General features: G+C 42.0%; 1 protein-coding gene across 1 annotated transcript; it reads right to left on the bottom strand.

The window, feature by feature from the left end:
• Positions 1–422: 422 nt before the first annotated feature.
• On the bottom strand, positions 423–16,400 carry LOC147461750 (uncharacterized). The gene is made up of 8 exons (XM_086501732.1): positions 16,154–16,400; positions 14,388–14,496; positions 3,584–3,679; positions 3,382–3,487; positions 2,609–2,955; positions 2,057–2,157; positions 1,086–1,181; positions 423–990 (listed from the first exon to the last, which is right to left on the bottom strand). Exons 1-8 carry the CDS (start codon positions 16,291–16,293, stop codon positions 891–893), a joined length of 1,095 nt encoding a protein of 364 aa, XP_086357858.1. The 5' UTR covers positions 16,294–16,400; the 3' UTR covers positions 423–890.
• Between the last annotated feature and the right edge of the window lie 3,018 nt (positions 16,401–19,418).

Below are 19,418 nucleotides of genomic sequence, written 5' to 3'. Positions count from 1 at the left end.
TATTATTTTTTACGACACAAGTATATAAGCAAATTGAGGACATTGACATGTATGCACATGTAGACACAATTACTTTAAAAATTACTATCTAAAAAATGAAAAGAGGTCCAATTCTACACTAGAAGATTTTACAATAGTTTTTTAAAAGCCTTGGATGATATAAGGAGAAAAAATTGTTGTTAAGTCTTGAAAAATGTTGAATAAAGTATTGACCGTTTCTGCAAGATTCTCATTATATTATCTTTTTTTTCCTCTTTTTGTTTTGCCAAACTCACAATAGTGAGAGTGAATATTTAAATTTAAAACCAAGACAAGTAACAATATTAGCCATGCTCCCTCCGAGCCATGGCATCAACCAACAACCAGACACAAATAGCCAGATACATCAGCTCATAAAGGGCGCCACCCTATCACGAAAAAAATCCACAGCCTCTTTTAATCATTGAGGTATAAAAATGTTTGAGAATGTAGGCCAAAAATGTATTGTATCTTGATTTGAAGTATTTTATCATTGAGATACAAACTTTTTTGAGAATATAGGCCGAAAATGGGAAGTAATTGACACTAGCATGGTGATAATACATTGATCAAAAGATCATTGTGATGTCAATGTTTTTGTATCTAGCACTAGCATGGTTATGAGTGCTTATAGTCATCTTACAACTAATTTCAAGCTAATATTTCTATATTTGGCACTTACGATAATTGTGATGCTAAATTATGTAATTGGTACTATTGTTACTCTCCTTATGACCATTATGATGCTAATGCTAATATAATTGGCAATGACCATTGTTGTGATGCTACAGTTTGACTAACTAATGCAATTCAAACATCAATTATTTTCAAGTATATCTTAATGCTTACCTTATTTTCCATCACTCAACACACTATTTCTTCTTCTTCTTTCTCTTTCTAGCCCTTTCTTCTTTCTCTTCCTGCTCAATTAGAGCTAGCTCCCTGGCATCTTCTTCTTTTGCAATTCTTGCACTAGGTAGTTTTACCCATCATAAATTATAAAAGTGTCAGCCACATAAAATCCCATGTTATTTCTTTCATCTTTTGATTTTATAAGAAATCCAAACCTTTTGCGTTCTTCTGCTTGCACTTGTCTAAAACTTGACACCATGTTTGTGTCGTCATCATCTTCTTCTATGGAAGCATGCCTCCTTGGATCATAGCTTTAAACATAAATAATAAAAACACATCATTAAATTTTCAAAGAAGAAATTCTTTTACAATATGAAATAAGATTGGTAATAATTGTTTATTCTCATGAGTTATTTCAAAAAGATCCTTTGAAAGAAATTTTAGCAGTACAAGCATAGACATGCCCCCCCGCCCCCCGCAAGGAGATGTCAATACACTTGCTTTGAGACTAACAAAACTTGGATTCTGCCAAATCAATAAAACAATAGTAGGATATCTAATGATAGAACTTCCGTATTCTTCTCATAAGTGGACATTCCTTCTTGAGAAGCTAGAGCCTAGGCAATGTTTCTTAGTAATATCACACCAAATTTTGCTCTTTCTGTTTAATTTCTACATGTGTTTTGCACGGCTCGTGAATATTTTTTAGATTTTAAGTGGCAGCTTTCTTATATCATTCTTAGTATTTGGGAGCTCCCACTTACAAATCAATAGAAATCGTAAAGAAAAAAGATTGACATTTGTGGGGAAAAAAAGCACATCAAAATAAGAGAGAGGAGTGAACAAGAGATGCAAAGATGGTTGGGTTACTAAAATAAGCGGAGCGGCTACGTAAAGTATTGTGCCTTATCAGTAAAGAGAACGACAATGTATGCCCTAGGGAACCTCAAGGTTTGGAATAGTCATATGGTGTACTATAGGTATTTGGATCATTGACATTACCAAATAACCTAAGCTTGTATGGGTTGTGAGCATGTAGATGCTAGGATTGATTTTTTTGTTTTGCTTGTAGGATTGCTTTTTACTCTAACCTAGTATGTAGAAAATCATCACATAAACGGCTATGTGCTTTGAAAGAGAAGAGAGAAGCTGTTATATTTAACTTTAAGTCGATAAAAGTGTATACCCCATGATTCTATGAATTTCATTAGTGATATTGAATTGTATATTTGCTTCCTCATCGATGCAACTTGATCGCTTTCTTTTTGGTTGGTGACTTGAACGAGCCTGGGATAGAATCACATTGAGTTGTCATAAACCTTACAAATTAGTGTATAAATTCTTAATTCATAGCCCATTAGGAATTTTATAGGTGAGAACATGTTTTTCCAAAACACAAACACCTCTTTTGAATAGTACATGCAAAGAACATGAGAAATCAACTATCATGCAAGGAAATGCGGAATTCTTATATAAGAGTACTTGGATATGTAGCATGTGTACATGAAATTTTTCATATGTGCTAAACTACGGACTAACTCTTGCAATGAGAAGAATTCAAGTGCGAGGAGGTCTCTTGCAAAGAGTATTCCAGTATACTAATCTAACTTGATATTACATAAAGTGTACCCTAGAATGCTTTAACTACCATACATTTGTTTCCTCATCTAGAATTTTCAAGGCTTTTTAAGAGTTTCAAAATTTGAGTGACCATTTTTCATAATAAGAAAAATCTTACCTTGATATGTGAGTCCTCTCTCATTTCTTTTGGACTTGCTTTTGATGTTGGTAGATGCCTTGGAGTGGAATGAGAAGAATATGCTTTGGTAGATGGTTCTTTCCCTTTTTTCTCTAGATTCGGAATTTCTTTCGATGTTGGAAAATGCATTGGAATGGAATCAAAAGAAGATGATTTGGTAGGCGATTCTCTCTCTCTCTCTCTCTTCTCTCTTTTTTCTTGTTTAGTCGCTGGCTTCAATTTCTTTGATTTGGATTGTGAAACCTTCATATGTTTGGTAGGCCTCATGCTTGACTTTTCGACAACAACTGAAGGAGATGTACCTCTTGGCTCTTGTACCACCTCTTCTATAAATGGTGCAAAAAAAAGGTTAATGATAATTGTGTTGGGTATACTTCATCATTAACAAAAAAGAAACGTGTTGGGTATTCCATCATTAACAAAACAATTTGCAGCCTTTGACCATCTTATCTAAATTGATGGTATAATCTTCAAATATTTTGTACCCATTGACAAACTAAAAGAAAACAAGAAATCAATTGTCCACGTTAAAAGCTAGGTCCCATGAGTGTAGGAAATAATAAAATTTCAAATGTACGCCTAATTCTCTTTTCCTTTCAAGGCTTTCTTTAGAAAGCCAATAAAAGTTTGAGAAAATACTTCATGGAAGACAATTAGGTATATTTATTCAAAGAAATAATGTATATTGCCTTGATTCCTAAACCCAAACCCTAAGCATGATAATCTTATGATGTGCAAAACAACTATTATACCTTCTCTAGCTTGTGAGCCCAAATCTTGTCTTTCCAAAGCTTCAATTGGGTCTTGATCATCATCATTAAGAAATGAGTAATCATACATTGCCGTTGACTTTGGACGCTATCAAAGCTAATACTTTCATAGTAAATTCATATTGGCATAAACTCTATAAATCCTCAATCTACTATAATTTCATGTAACTGCGTGTGATTAAACCTTTTTTCCAACGGTTTTTTGCAGGTCAACTTCATTGCCGGCTTCCGGAAGACTTTCTTGTGCATCTTTATTTCCAAGTGCTACCAAACTTTCATCCTACAAATTGAACTCATCTTCCATGTCAAATTTCTTTGCAAATTAGGTTAAGTTTGGTCGTAAGTAGCATGGACTGAATTTTGCAATTTTGGTTAGCAGGAACTATGAGTTTTGCAATTTTGCTCTCTCTCTCTCTCTCTCTCTCTCTCTCTCTCTCTCTCTCTCTCTCTCTCTCTCAGGGCTCTTGCTATAGTCACAGCATTAAAAAATATTCTCAAGTGTGCGTGCGTGAGCGCACTTTTTTTCTTTTTCATTTTATTTTTTTTGGGGGGGGGGATATAAAGGCATTTACTATCTCTGGGATTGTCCGAGAGAGAGAGAGAGAGAGAGAGAGAGAGAGAGAGAGAGAGAGAGAGAGAGAGAGGGGACCTTCTTAGAAGGGTAAAGCTCCTTTCTTAAACAATGCACAAAAATTCCTTGAAAATTTGCTTGTGCTAAGTGAAATTTAACTAAAACTTTTTAAATATAGAAAATCTTTCAAAAGCCACCAATCCCATAAAAGAGAAAGGACTTTTTAGTTTGAAATCTGGATTTCTTCAAGAGGCAGCTGTTGATCTAAACAGAAAGGATTGGATCTATGCTTTATTGAGAGGTAGGTTTGATTTACACAACTCAAAACAAGTGAAAGGATTTTTGAATTAGTAGAATGATATTTGTCGTAGGCAGTCACTATTTTAAAAGGATATTTTAGCCTCTATTTGGCCATGCATATGAAGGCATGGCCAAATAGATGTTTTCGGGATGGAAAATGCTCACTCACTAGAGCACGCATGTAGGGTAGACATATGTGACAGAAACCTAACCAAGTACCCATACATTCCTTGTATCGCTCATTTCATTGATGGCTTTAGTCGCCTTCAATAGCTAAACATAGGAAGAAAGAGCTCAAACGAGCGCCCATTCTATATTATATGATATTATTAACGTCAAAGGCTCAATTGATTAATGTATACAACTTGGACAAAAATTTTGAGGACAGTTTTATATATACACCTTTGAACTTTTTCTTTTTTTTTTTGCAAAACTCACAAATTGTGAGTGAGAAATGTCTTAATACCAAAAAATTTACAGCTCACACCCAGCAGTCCATAAAAGACAAAACACAGGGCTTTTACAAGGAGCCCCTATCCTACCATTTCAGAATACAAAGATACTAAAAGGTCCTGCTTGGCTGCCACACGAGGCACTCCCCCTGCCACAAAGAGAGCCTATCCCAAACCGGACCAGGGTAACCACCGCAACCAAGGATAAGGGCCAGAAGGAGAACTTACAATCGCAATAATCCAAAAAGCATGCCAATAAAAGGGCAGGACCCGATGTCCCCATCACCAAAGAGTTCTCCAAGGGTGCCACCATGGAGCACCCGCTGCCACCGGTGACCACCATGCCCAAGAAGCTACTCCAAATATTGCCACAAGCAGACACCACCATCAGATGAATCAGCACGCCCTCAATGAACCACCTCACGTGCTGCAACTGAATCAAGCACCACCAGACCACAGGTTCAAGAGGATCCAAGGCTGCCACCAAAGGAAGAAGCGCTGTCACCACTTCAACCCTTCTCCTTTGACCACCCAGCACCCCCAGCACAACAGAGGACAAAACAGATCTGAGCGACCATGCTGCCCAACTCAAGGTCTGGAGGGGCGGCCTCTACCAGCTCCAAAAAGAAAAGGGGCTGGCTGAGGAAGACGGCCAGAGAGAGGAATGGAGCGGCCCAGCAGCTCACATCCGAGCCCACCATCCTACAAGATCCTCGCGCCACCAATCTCCAGCAAGAGCTGTCGACTCCCCGCCCTGCCGCAGCACAATTTGCACGCATCCCCAATGTCATGACCTCGCAGACTGCAGAGAGGATGACGAGGATGCTCCAACAAACCCTTAGGTCGAAGGACTCTAGACAATGCTAAAGAAAGCGAGGCCGAACCACTTACACAAAATACAAAGGCAAGGCACACTAGAAATCAAATAAAGAAAAAAAACCAATCAACTTGTTTGTTTGTAAACCAAAAAAAGATAAAAACGAACTGATATCTACTTAAGAATGTTTTTTAAAGAGGTGCAAAATAAGTAGGAGAACTGAGGCCAAATGTGGTGCCCTGCAGAAAGCATACGAAGGGCTTGAGGAGCTACCAGTCCGGGATATTGTCTCTTGGAATTGATTGCAGCATATGCTGAACGGGGGCAAGGCCAGGAAGATCAGGGCTGTTTTCAATGGATGTAAAGCGAGGGCACCTCTATAGATGCAATCACTTACGCTTGCATCTTGAAGGCGTGTACCACCACTCAAGATGCTGATACAGGTAAAAAAGAATTCACGATGAGATTGTTAGTCAGCCGCTGTTGAAAGAAAACGTCGTGCTTGGCAATACCTTGGTCGATATGTATGCCAAATGTGGTATCCTTCAGAAAACACAAAAAGGGCCTGAGGAGCTACCTATTTGGGATGTTCTCTCTTGGAATTTCATTGATTGCAGGATATGCTGAACGGAGGCAAGGCCAGGAATCTCAACAGATGCAAAGCATTTCTCTAGATGCTATCACTTACACTTGCATTCTAAAGGCTTGTGCCACCACTCAAGATGCCAATACAGGCAAAAGAAGTCAAGAAGAGATTGTTAGTCAACGGCTGTTGAAAGAAAATGTCCTGCTTGGAAATGCCTTGGTCCATGTGTATGCCAAATGTGGTGTCCTTCAGAAAGTAATCATAGGGGTTGAGGAACTACCAGTTCTGGAATGTTCTCTCTTGGAAATCATTGATTGCAACATATGTCGAACGGGGGCAAGGCCAGGAAGATCTGGGCTGTCTTCAACAGATGTAAAGCGAGGGCATCTCTCTAGCTGCAATCACTTACGCTTGCACCTTGAAGACGCGTGCCATCACTCAAGATGCTGATACAGGTAAAAGAATTCACAATGAGATTGTTAGTCAGTGGCTGTTGAAAGAAAACGTCATGCTTGGCAATATGTCACGTGACACATCCAACCCTATGTGTCCCTGGACAAGCGACACAATGACCAGGGTTCAATTCAGTCAAGTCAGTTTAGAGAATAGGAAGTGATCTGGCACTTCTGTGAGTCTGTTCGCCAACCGTGCGTGTCCAGACACTTAGGAGTAGATGCATATGCTCCGGTTGCACACAGAATGACCATCAGATTCCATCAAGAGCATTTTTACAGTGCATATACCTATTTTCCCTATTTTTGACATTTTTCACTTATTATTTTTAAGTGACTTTTGTTGGAAAGTAGGTAGGGCAATTTTGCTAAGTTTGTATATATAGAAACCTAGCGCTAGCACTTTCTGGTAGAAGAGGCAGCAGGAGCACAAGCTCAACAGGCCCTTCTCAGCAGAACCCAAGAGGCCTAGCGTTTTTGCATCACCGCAACAAAGCTAGCGTTTTTTGGACCAGAACCCGGATCAGCCAGCGTTTTTGCATCTGCATCAACCCGGCGACAACAAGGAACAAATCAGCCCTAGCGTTAGCAATTTCCCACCGCAAAACCCCAGCGTTTGTGCATCGGCACAAAGATCAGCCCTAGCGTTTTTGAATCTGCCAAACAAGCCAACATTTTTGCAGATCTTCGCGACGGAATCCACAGTAGCATCAGCATTTTCGGTTTTCAGCCCTTAGACACCGCAAATCAACCCCCAAACCTCGCAGATCTCACCTTCCCGTAGCAGATCCTCGCCGCACGGTCAGATCCCGCAAGGTTTACAGATTCAGCCCGAAAAACGCAGATTTCAGCATCTGCGTTTTCAGCGCGTCGTCGTCATCGACATCGTCACCGACATAGAGTCAGAATTCAACAGATAAATATTTGCAGATTTGAGCCATTAGCATTTTCAGATTTCAGCCCGTCTCATCGTCGTTGACGCCGTCGGCAAGTCCAAGCATTGTAGAGATTTGTGCAATCATAAGTAGACCGCTCTCGCCATAGAGAGTGGGGCCTTCGGAGGAGGGTTTTACAACGTCTCTGGTGTCGTATTCTCTTCTCTATCTCTCAGTCTCATGCACTTCATTCACAGTGTCCATTCACTTTGTTTGTGTCCATTGCACTTTCTCATTAAAGGAACGGAAGGCTCTCCCTTCCGTAAGTAAAAGGAACCCTTGAGCACAGTTCGGAGCACTCATCTTGAGCAAAGTTCAAACATTCATTCCGCTACACCTTACACAATACCTTGGTCGATATGCATACCAAATGTGGTGTCCTTCAAAAAACACAGAAAGTGCTTGAGGAGTTACCTGTCCAAGATGGAATTCATTGATTGCAGGATATGTTGAACAGAGACAAGGCCAGGAATCTCAGGGCTATTTTCAGCAAATGCAAAGCGAGGGCATCTCTCTAGGTGCAATCACTTACGCTTGCATTTTGAAGGCATGTGCCATCACTCAAGATGCTGATGCGGGCAAAAGAATTCATGATAAGATTATTAGTCAAGGGTTGTTGAAAGAAAATGTCCTTCTTCACAATGCCCAATGTGGTGTCCTTCAGCAAGCAAAGAAAGTGCTTGCAGAGCTACCTATCCAAGATGTTCTCTCTTGAAATTCATTGATTGCAGGATATGCAAACGAATGGATGCAAGGTCGGATGTAACAAACTTGGACACCCCAAGTCTAGAATCTGTTGCGACACAAGAGAGAGATTCACTTAAAACACTTCACAGAATCAAACCACAGTTAAATTGAGTCGACACAGCCCAGTGTAGTTCCCTGTCAAGAGAGATTGGCCCCAAAGACTGGAGCCCTGTTTTAGTATTTCTTTTTGTATTAACTATTGAGCAAGTACAATTGCCCTGGCTCTCCTCTGTTCACCGGCTTGTCAGCTCTGAATGAGCTAGAGGGAGAGCCTTGGGTCTTATTTGGAGACCCTTGGCCAAAAAAGCAGTTTACATGAAAAGTTTATGTTCCAAAAGCATCTAGTGCCCAAATCCACCAAAGCAATTTGCGGAAATCCGTACGGATGCCACGTCAACAACGTAATTCGCGGACGTCCGTACAACCAGCCACGTCAACAATTCGTTCGTAATTGTTTTAATGCTAGTGTCCCTTTGGGCCTCTTGGCAATTATCCATAAGTTTGGGACAACTTATTAGGTGTCCCCTCGGCATTTGTCCATTAGTTGGCATGCCACATCATCAGTTTGTGACATACCTCCCTCTTGAAATAATGGTAATCGCCCTCGATTATGCTTGCAAAACAAACTGAGGCCATAAACCAATTCAATAGACATTGACTCTTAAGTACCGATGCACTAGACAAGACACATCTAGCACTTGTACAAAGACGACAGTCACATCACATCACATCACATGACAAATCAAATCAATCACACAAAAATTCATTTCAAATCTCAGACCATGACTGCTAGCAACGTATTTAGTAATTGCATCTAGATCCATCGCAGACCTAATTGATGTCAGATTAACTAATCCTTATTGCGATCATGTCTACAGAGATTCTCAAGACCGAAATGCTAGAGTCATTTCCTCTTTCAGTTCCTGCACTCCATGAGAGAGTACACATCATTTTCAGGTTCAATCTCGAGAATTCCCCTTTCATCATTCATTAGAGTCATACAATAGAATTTTTGTCAGCACGGCAATATCCTTGAAATCCAAAGGAAAATTAGTGACTATTCCATCCAGGTAATCTGTGACAAAGGAGCGGAGTGACTCTCCTCTTGTGCAGTCCCGTCTGCACCAGATTCAACCCTGCTGATCCACGGGATCTTTCAGAGTAGACAACTAAACCGAAAGCCTCAAGGTAAAATTCCAAAATCTGAGGAGTGTCCATCCACTTCCCATCCAATGCCGGATAGTTCTTAAATTTCACTATTGACTCTCCTCCTAGAAAGGCAATCAATGCCAATCTCCGTGTGTAATTCAAAATCCTCTCTCTCTCTCTTCTCTCTCTCTCTCTCTCTCTCTCTCTCTCTCAAAGTGATGATGTGACATGACCTAATGGACAGACTCCCGACAGAAGAAGCTGTGACAACTTGCAGAACCAATCTGAGAGGCCAAAATGAAATATCCAATTTTTTAGTGGTTTCGACTTATAGGGAGGGTCTTGTTCAATGGGACCCACGAGACACAAGAACATAAAAATAAAGCAAGGACCCCCAATTTGCGTGGACATGCTAACGTGACAGCGTTGTACGGACATTCCGAGGATCGCACTGGCTGTCACGAGGACGTGGCAATTGCTAAGTTGAGTTGTTGGTTTCTTTCCGATGATTTTTGTTTAATTTTTGGGACCCTCTTTTTGAAGTTGCAAATGGCCGGACATTGTATGGCCAGTGTGAAACGGCCGACGGCCGAGAGTTTCACCCGTAGTCGAGAAGGGCAGCTAACCACGAGAGGGTCGGGCCAATTGACACTCAAATCCGAGCAGTAAAAGGGTGTCTAGGTTCAGTTCAAAGTCATTTAGGCCCCTCGCGACACTTATAAGTTGGTGGGTACTAGGGAATTAACTCAAAAGAGGCAAACTGGACACATGGCGGCTCCTGAGTAGCTTTCCCAGTCTGCATGAAGAGGGGGCACCCATTTCAAGAGAGGGGGCTGATTTCAACCCATAAGGAGTGCTACAATGTGTGTGAGTACTGGGTGCAGGTGCTCACATCTTTAATTCTCCCTTGCTCTATGTAGTGCGCCGATTTGCTCTCGTGCATCTCTCTCTCCCCTTTGCACATATAGTAATGCCCCACTAGTTGGGCTTCTCAAATGACCATTGTTAGGTGCAGCGGAATGAATGTTTGAACTTTGCTCAAGATGAGTGCTCCGAACTGTGCTCAAGGTTCCTTTTGTTCTTATGGAAGGGAGAGCCTTCCGTTCTTAATGAGAGAATGCTATGATCACAAACAAAGTGAATGGACACTATGTGTGCAAGTGTCTGAGACTGAGAGATAGAGAGAGAATACGACACCAGAGACGTTGTAAAACCCTCCTCCGAAGGCCCCACTCTTGTCGGCGAGAGTGGTCTACTTATGATTGCACAATCTGGTACAAATGGAATGCATGGGACTGATGTAAGTCTAGGCTATGTCGGCAATGACGACGAGACCGACCTAAGGGGCTCAAAACTGCAATCCTTTATCTGCTGTCATAAAAACGCTATGGGCTGAAATCTGCGACTAGTCCAAAAAACGCTGATTTCGGGGGCTGGTTTCTGATGATCTTTGTCGCTGAAAATCTGCAGGTTTAGGGCTGAAAACTAAGGTTTCTTTAGGCTGAAAATTGATGGTCTTTCCGGGCTGAATCTGCTACTTTCTTAAGGCTGAATTTGCTGGTCTTTCTACTGCTGAATATGGCCAGGGCTGAATGCTTGTAAAGGCTGGAATCTGCAAACGTTGGAAGATGCAAAAATGCTAGGCATGCTGGGTCTCTACTGGCGATGGTGGCTGATGCAAAACGCTAGGCAAGGCTCTGCAAAAACGCTGTCTAATGGGGGTTCTGGCGATGGTATCTGGATGTGAAAATGCTAGGGGATGTTGCTTCTTCTGGAGATAATCTCCTTGATGAGAAAACGCTAGGGAGAGAGGTGGTCTTGCTTGGAGGGAAAGTCCACCACGGTCTTGCTTGAGAAGTTGCCTGCTGAGCTTGGCTCCTGTTGCCTCTTCTGGCTAGCTCTAGTTTGCTTATATACAAACTTAATAAAATTGCCCTACCTACTTTCCAACAAAAGTCGCTTAAAAATAATAAGTGAAAAATGTCAAAAATAGGTAAAATAGGCTAAATGCACTGGAAAATTCCCCTGATGGATTCTGATGGATTCTGATGGCAATGCTTATAATCATGCTGTGTGCAACCAGAGGATATGCATCTACACTAAGTGACTGGGCATACACGGTCTACGAATAGACTCAAGAAAGTGCCAGATCACTTCTAATCTAGACTAACTGGACTGACTGGACCCTGATCATGCTGTAGCTTGTCCACGGACACATAGGGTTGGATGTGTCACGTGACAACCATGTACAATTCTGGGGGTTTATGCATGTCTGCCGAGACAAGAGTCTTTTGTACAGGAACCGAATTAGCTAATTGCTAATCCCCTTCAGGTATGCACAGTTCCATCGCGAAGGAATGCAGAAACAAAGAGTTTTCTCGCGTGAAAACTCGGCTGTTTTGAAAGGGAACTGTCCCATTGTGTGCGGGAGCCCCTGAGACGGTCCAAAACAGCGAATTACAGCCTGCTGTGTTTTTCTGCAGGTTTGCGGTTTTGCACCTAAACTGCAGGGAATTGCCGGGGGAGCCTCAGAAAGGCCTTGGGATGCGTGTACACGACAGTGAGCACCTAACAATGGCAAAACAGAAAATTACAGCTTGCTGAAATTGATCTGCAGCTCACTGGAAAGCTTCCATACCGCAAGGGAAAGTGTCCTTGACGTGTACTTTTGACCTACAGGGATATTTGCGCCGTTATGCTGGCGAAATTGGGTCAAAAACCTGCAATAACAGCCATGGACGGGTTTGGACAGCTTGGTGAGGGTTAGGTGGAAACGTTCGGATCGTTTTTTTTTTGTCAAGGGAGCCTCGGGAAAGCATTGGGTGCTTGTACAGGACAATTTAGAGAGATTTCCTGCGAGGAATCTCATCTAATTCAAGGGACAAGTGACCCTACAGGTGCGAGAGCTCGAGGGCTACCCAGAAAAGTGATCGGCACGCGGATCGGAACGCAAAACACAGAATTCAGCGAGCTGCAATTTCTTGCCAGGTTTTGCAAAGAGCTCTAAGGTGCGTGGAACGTCAATGTTTGCTTGGAATTTTGTGTGTGGAGACTTCTACTATGGTTATGTTGCCAAAATCAGGTTGGAGTAGAGGAATTTCAGCCCAATAAAAGTGGGACAGCTTGTAGAAGTTTACAGGTTTTTCTCAAGTATAATAAGAATAAAGAAATACCGAAAGGGGCAACAGTCTTTGGGGCCAAACAGGGTGTCGTTTGCTTGGTAGCGCTCTATCTGCCAGGCCGTGGTTTGTCTTGGAGTGTTGAATTCCAGTCATAGCTTTATTCGTGACGTTCCTCTGTGTCCTAAAGTCTAAAGTAAAGTTTCAGGTGAAAGCCAAAGTCTACCGCCCTACGAGCCGATTTCACTGATTGTTGACGTAGCACCCGTACAGATTTCCACGATTTGCATTGGCAGCTTTTGGAGCTAGAAATTGGGACCAGATGCTTTTAGTCTTGAAGCTTTTCATGTACACTACTTTTGGAAGGTCCAAAGCCTATAAATAAAGTGCCCCTCAGTCTCGGGCAGATTAGCTTGGGAGCACTGCTGAGACCGGGACCCTCAGACATTGTACTTTGTGAAGCATTAATGATAAAGAAATACCGAAAAGGGCGCCCGTCTTTGGTGGGGCCAATCTCTCTGGGCGCGGAACTTCATCGTGCCTTGTCGTCTCTCTCAGTTTTGTTCAGTTTTTTCAATTTTCTCGCGTGTTTTGTGATAGATTCTCGACTTGGGAGTGTCCAAGTCTGTTACAATGGTATCAGAGCTCAATCCATTCTTCTTCTACGAAAGATCCGATCCCTTTACTCTCACAGCACGCATGGATTCAGTGGACGAATCCCACTAGGAAGGAACTGTGACGCCCGACCAACCGGGCCTGGGCGAGAACAATGAAGATTCCAATGGATGTTATCAATCTTCAGAAGATTCAGAGCAGCAAGAGCCATCTCCTCCTACTGAGTACAAAAGGAGCGTAATTTACGAAATCCGTACAGCCTGCCACGTCATCATGCCAGCGCAATTTTCAAAAACCTGCCATACAGCTGCCACGTCATCAACTTTGTGTGAGTGTGTGCGAGTCCTGCTTTATTTTAATCCCTTTATGTCACTGGGGCCCCATCGGATGGGGTCCTTATAAGTTGGGAGGACTTCTTCTGTTACTTGTTCTTCTTAGGGTTTAGGCCCCTCGGCCAGAGTTGGCTCCATTCTTTAAGCTTTGACACGTCATCAGTTTGTTACACGCGCGGCCAAAAACAGAGCAAAGCCTAGTTCACTATCACGTAAATGCTCCCTATCCGATTTTTTCCCAAAATACACTTTGGCCAATTTTCACATGACGAAACGCCGTTTCTTCTGGTCCGAAACGATCAAGAAACGGCGATTCCGTTTCGACCCCCCGAAACGCCGTTTCATGTGACTATGCCCCCAATGAAGCTTGTAAGTTGCGCCATATTGATGGCGCTTGAGGCTTTAGCCATATTGATGGCTTCCCGTTCCACTTGAGCCATAATGATAGCTTTTAAAGAAAAAACGACCCACACCCCGTCCCCCCTGTGTGAGTCTTGAGAGGTTTGAAACCTCCCCCAAACAGCAACCTCTCTCACTCTACTTTTTTTGAATTTTGTTGCCCGTTCCGCTATTATGGACGAGTTCCGGAACGTTTTTCCGTTCCTGACACCATTTTGACACCCAGAACAGATCGGAACGCCGTTTCGCTATGGTTTACCCCGTTCCGCCCATTCCCTATTACTATGCCTCAAAGTAACCGTGGGGAAGCCACTTTTTGCTATATATTGATATGCTATTGTATAATTTTTTACCAAAGAGCATAATTATTAATATTAACCGAAGTAGCTGCAAGAAAGTTAAACCTTGCTTTTTGTCTTTCCATTTCAAGGAATTTTGATGAGGAGGGAAGGTCTTGTATTTCTTATGGACTTGCTTAAAGTTATAATCAAAGAACATAATCATTGACATTTACCTGATTTAGCTTGTTAGAAGAGGCCCCAAGTCGTCTTTGTCTTCGGACCGTCTCTAGAACACTTTCGGACACCGACGTTTGCCTTGGTCCAAAGAATGTGCCGTCATATCTACATAGTCACTTAAGCAAAGGTGAAAGCGTAGAATATTTTGCATGCTCATTATATAAGAAGCTTTTAACAAGAAATCTTAAAATGTTGTTAACAGAAGAATTTTGTGTTAAAATATATGCTTTGATATTGCGCATATTGAGAATCTTCAACTCCAAGCTTATTTTCTGTGCAGATCAGCCTTTGTCATTTCCTTCACAAGACTATTGAAGTCTTCTTCTTCTTGATCCTTCACGGTGATGTATGGACACCATGGATCACCATGCCAAGATATATGAGAGAGGATAACCAATATGTAATCAAATATATAAGAGAGACAATGGTATAATGGGAGAGATAAATTTATTCATAAGCAAGCTACCTTGAATACAATGTTGGTACTCTCGGATACCAAAATTGGCACTAAAGATCACCAAACTTAGTATTGTAATAGAATCTTAATAGTACCAATAACAAAGAGCTGCTCATACCACCATATAATTTGGTACTCTCAAAGTACTAAAATTTGGTACTCAAGTACCAAAGCAGCTACTGTGAACCACCAAGATACACACTAGTAGTAGTGAGAGGGAGACAGAATGGATGATCCCCAAACCCAATGCTAAGGCTATAGACCCAAGTACAAGCAGAGTGTTTTCCAGCTACAACATTCTTTGCGAGATGTTCTCATGCCTCACAATGTCTCTCAGCTATCTCTTTGTCTTCTCTCTCTTCCACTCTCTATATCAATGCTAAGGTGTGAGTGTGTTTCCCAATAACATCACTTCACAACCTCGCTAAGCTCACTATATAATGAGTAGTTGGTTAAGATAAAAAAATCTTGACCCATGCAACTTATAGAACAATGTACAATAGTCTGAGGACCACTATAAAATTACAAAACATACATACAACACCATGACATGCAAGAGCAGATCCACCTTGCAAACTAGAGCACCAATGCAAGGGAAGCATGATCGACAAAACAATCACCACCAAGATGGAGACGATTCAAACTCATGCATGCACGACAAAATAGGCCTTGGAGTGGTGAGTGAAGGGAAATGCCAAAGTGAAATACCTCACCAGATGAGAAACAAGTGTCGTAAAACCACTTGGCCATCAAAAAGAAAGAGGCACTCTTAGTGGTTCAATTACACAAGAAGCAATGCAGATTAGGTAGTGATCTCCCGTGGTGCATAGCTATCCATTACTTTTTGAAATAGCTATGCCTCCTGCATAGTCACATATGCATCATGTATTTGTCTTATATGGAACCCTCAGAAACATATTACTGATAACTGGTGCAACTGTGACCGCATCCTTAGAGTGCTCACATATCCCAATTTGTGATGTATATATCCCCGTCAAAAATCTCGGTTGTAATTTCATGGGAAACTTAATTTCTAGGGACAAAATTTGGGATTTTAGTGATAAAACCCTGTAGACACTGAAATATGGGCATAAATCCGAATTGTTTGATTACTTAATGACCTTGAAAATCAAGGCCAAGAACAAAACGCTGAAGACAGAGAAGTTTTGAGATGTGCAGTAAGTCCTGCATGAGCGTGCCTTCCAAAAATGCTCTCTCTCTCTCTCTCTCTCTCTCTCTCTCTCTCTCTCTCTCTCTCTCTCTCTCTCTCTCTCTCTCTCTCTGTGAGCGAGTATATGTTCTTACTCAAAACGACGTTGTGCCGGGAGCCGAGAGGCAGTTTGAGGGGAGGGTTTCTTGAGTTTAGCCAGCTTTTCCTGTTCTTCGCGCACAGGACCGTCCCGCTTGGCCGATGCCAACGCCTCCAGTACGGCCCTGCGATCCATCTGCTAATGAGCACCTGCACATAACCCCAAACACACGATCAACCACTGCTCCCAATTTCGTGCCTACCTCTGCGGGTGCCTGCGCCTTTAAGTGAGTGTGAGGGTCGCGTCTTGTGCATTAGTGTTTTGGGTTGCTTTGGGTTGCTTGTAGCCTATCTATATTTAGAGAGAGAGAGAGAGAGAGAGAGAGAGAGAGAGAGAGAGAGAATTTTATAGATATAAGGAGAGGGGGGGAGGGCCTCGTCACTAAATGACACCTCCTCAGGGAGGTGGAGGTGGGATCAATGGCCCACATTAGGCGTCGCGAGGCGGGTGGGAGGTGGAGGTGGGATCAATGGCCCACATTAGGCATCGCGAGGCGGGTGCAATCCGGGCCGTCCGATCGACATTTGAATTAGGTGTGAACTAAGTGTGAACTCGAAGATACGTGCACCACACCAAATTTGGTGTGAACTCAGTGTGAACTCAACATGAAGACGATGTGAACTAGGTGTGAATTGGAGAGGGCCTACACACCACACCAAATTTGGTGTGAACTCCGTGAAAACTCGGTGTGAACTAGGTGTAAACTTGTTCGCGACGTCGTGATCTATAAACTTATCCCCCACACACCTTCCAACGAGCGCGCGTTAGCCTAGTGGTTGAAGTCAATCCCATGAGGGAGAGGGTAGTGGGTTCAAGTCCCAGATCCGAGAAAGTGGGAATGTTTTGCTTTCCGTAGGCAATCCACGGTCACGATCAACCGGTGATCGTGAGCCATTGATCCCACCTCCCAAATGGAGGTGTCAATTAGTAACGAGGGGAGGAGGGCCTCAGCACTAAAGGGCACGGGGCATTAAATGAAACCCAAGAGGTGGGATCTACGGCTGAGAATCCCAGGCACAAAAGCAAAGGCGTGCAGGGCCGTAGGATGCACCAGAAGTAAACTAGGACGTCAAAAAGTAAACTTGGACATGGGCACACCCTGTCGACGTTTACTTGTCATGCGTTTGTTGCCCACCATGGTCAATGTATGCGCACGGGGGGTTGGATAAGCCATGCGCCTTGCCCAGCACCCACCAGGGTTCAAATCCTGCGCGCAGCACCCCACACCTCATTTTTTTGATCCCTCAAATCTCCTTGAGATTCGTGTGCGCACCCTCAGCCGTAGATCCCATCTCTTTGCTCCCATGCCCTTTAGTGCTGAGAGAGAGAGAGAGAGAGAGAGAGAGAGAGAGAGAGAGGATAGAAAAGTTTTAACGTATGAACAATTTCAAGAGACTTGAAAGCTCTATCCGACGAGTCTTGCTCAAAACCTATTACTTAAGGAAATCGAGAGAGAGAGAGAGAGAGAGAGAGAGAGAGAGAGTATTATAGTCCTTGAAGGTCAATCCAATGGGACCAAATGCCTCCCAGTGCTCGATATCATACTGGCTACTGGGAGTCCATGGAGTGGCTAGGAGAGAAAGGTATAAAGGAAGAGATCAGGGTTCAAAATGTGATGGAACAACAAGCTCAAATATCAAAAGTTGAGCACTCAAGTAGGGTATAGCATTCACAATCTTAAACTTGCAAGGGACATAGTGTGCATACACAAAAGGACTCTTTTTAGGTTCCCCAATGCCACATCCAAGGCAATGGGAGATAAGCCATATCATTTCTATGGTGCAGATTGTGGATACAGGAATAGGCTCAAGCATGTATTTCTACAAGACACCTTTTGGACGTATTATGGTATTCAAAATAGTGGACGTTGCATAAGAGATAGCCAATCATCGCTTATGCGATGTCCACTTAAAAATTATTTTTGGAAACATATTGTCTCAAAAGGAGTCGTTATAGGTGTCGCACATGCAAGGAAAATTTTGTCATGCCATTTGTGGCATTTGCAAACTATTTGGTGTATCATATATGACATACGTTGTTTATGCCTTGGCAGAGATCGTGGGGAGCCATTTTGTAGCTCCTCCACAACTCTAGTGTGTGTGTGTGTGTGTGTGTGTGTGTGTGTGTGTGTGTGTGTGTGTGTGTGTGTGTGTGTGTGTGTGTGTTATAAATAGATACATGAACGCAAACGAACACTACCTATTTCATAGGCCAATAATTCTAGACAAATACAATGGATTTGTACAATAATTTATTTGTTGTTGAGAATAAATTGTGTACAAGGTAGTGATGAAAACAACGTATAACATGGGAGAAAGTAATCCCTAAGTCTGAAGTGATGCTGCTTCAAGGTAAATGAAAAGCCTCATGTCCTCAACCACATAGAACAATATGTTTTTTATCAAAGAAGGTAGCCCTCACTTGCACCCATAGTAAACAAGAAAACGCTCGGTTATCAATTGTTACTGTGTACAGTAGATGCATGGCATCCCAGTTGTTATCCATGTCACAATGAAAAAAACAACAATTCTTAACGTGTTTTTTTTATAAAAAAAAATAAGAGTTTTTTAGCCAAGTTCTTACTATAAGATAGTCCTTGGTTTTTAGCATATCTTTCCTAGAGAGATTCCCATAGTAAATGCTACCATTTATCAAAACAATTCCATATTTTTTAAAACGTTCGGCTGCATATCATAAGTTTTAAGTGTTTAAAGAGGTTATCTCAATCAAAACTATGTTTAAATATTTCTAAATCATTCTTTAAATAGATCGGGGAGTTTTTCACCCCATAGGAGTAAGCACAAGTTAGCTCGAGACATACACCCTATAGCAGGCATCAGTTTTTAACAGCTATTCTATTTCAAAACACCTCCTGAAGTGGTAGAGGAAAGCCAGTTACACATGAACAAAGTCAGACCCAGATTTTATTTCAATCATAGAACCTAAAGGCCTCTATAGAATTTTAGAGAAAGTGAAGCCATAACCTATCTAAATTTTTTTAAAAGAACTTTCTAAGGTGATGTCTTTAATTAAAAACGACACAGTAAGGTACAAGACTCCGGTAACCAACAAAACGACTAGAGGAGTCCTAACCCATATGTTTGGATTTTTTTGAAATTTACCCCTACTTGAGTTAAGAACAGATTTAATCATTTCAAATGACATCATCATTTACAGCTGTCTCTCTTCAAATGTCATGGCCAACATATTTTTTCACAAAGCCAGTAACATATTCCTGTTTTATTCCCTGCTAAAAAAAG

This window comes from Adiantum capillus-veneris, chromosome 3 (genome assembly GCF_014529385.1).
Source record: "Adiantum capillus-veneris isolate H3 chromosome 3, ASM1452938v2, whole genome shotgun sequence".
Lineage (NCBI taxonomy): Eukaryota > Viridiplantae > Streptophyta > Polypodiopsida > Polypodiales > Pteridaceae > Adiantum > Adiantum capillus-veneris.
Note: the sequence above shows the minus strand (reverse complement) of the source record. Positions and strands in the feature narration are given on the sequence as shown.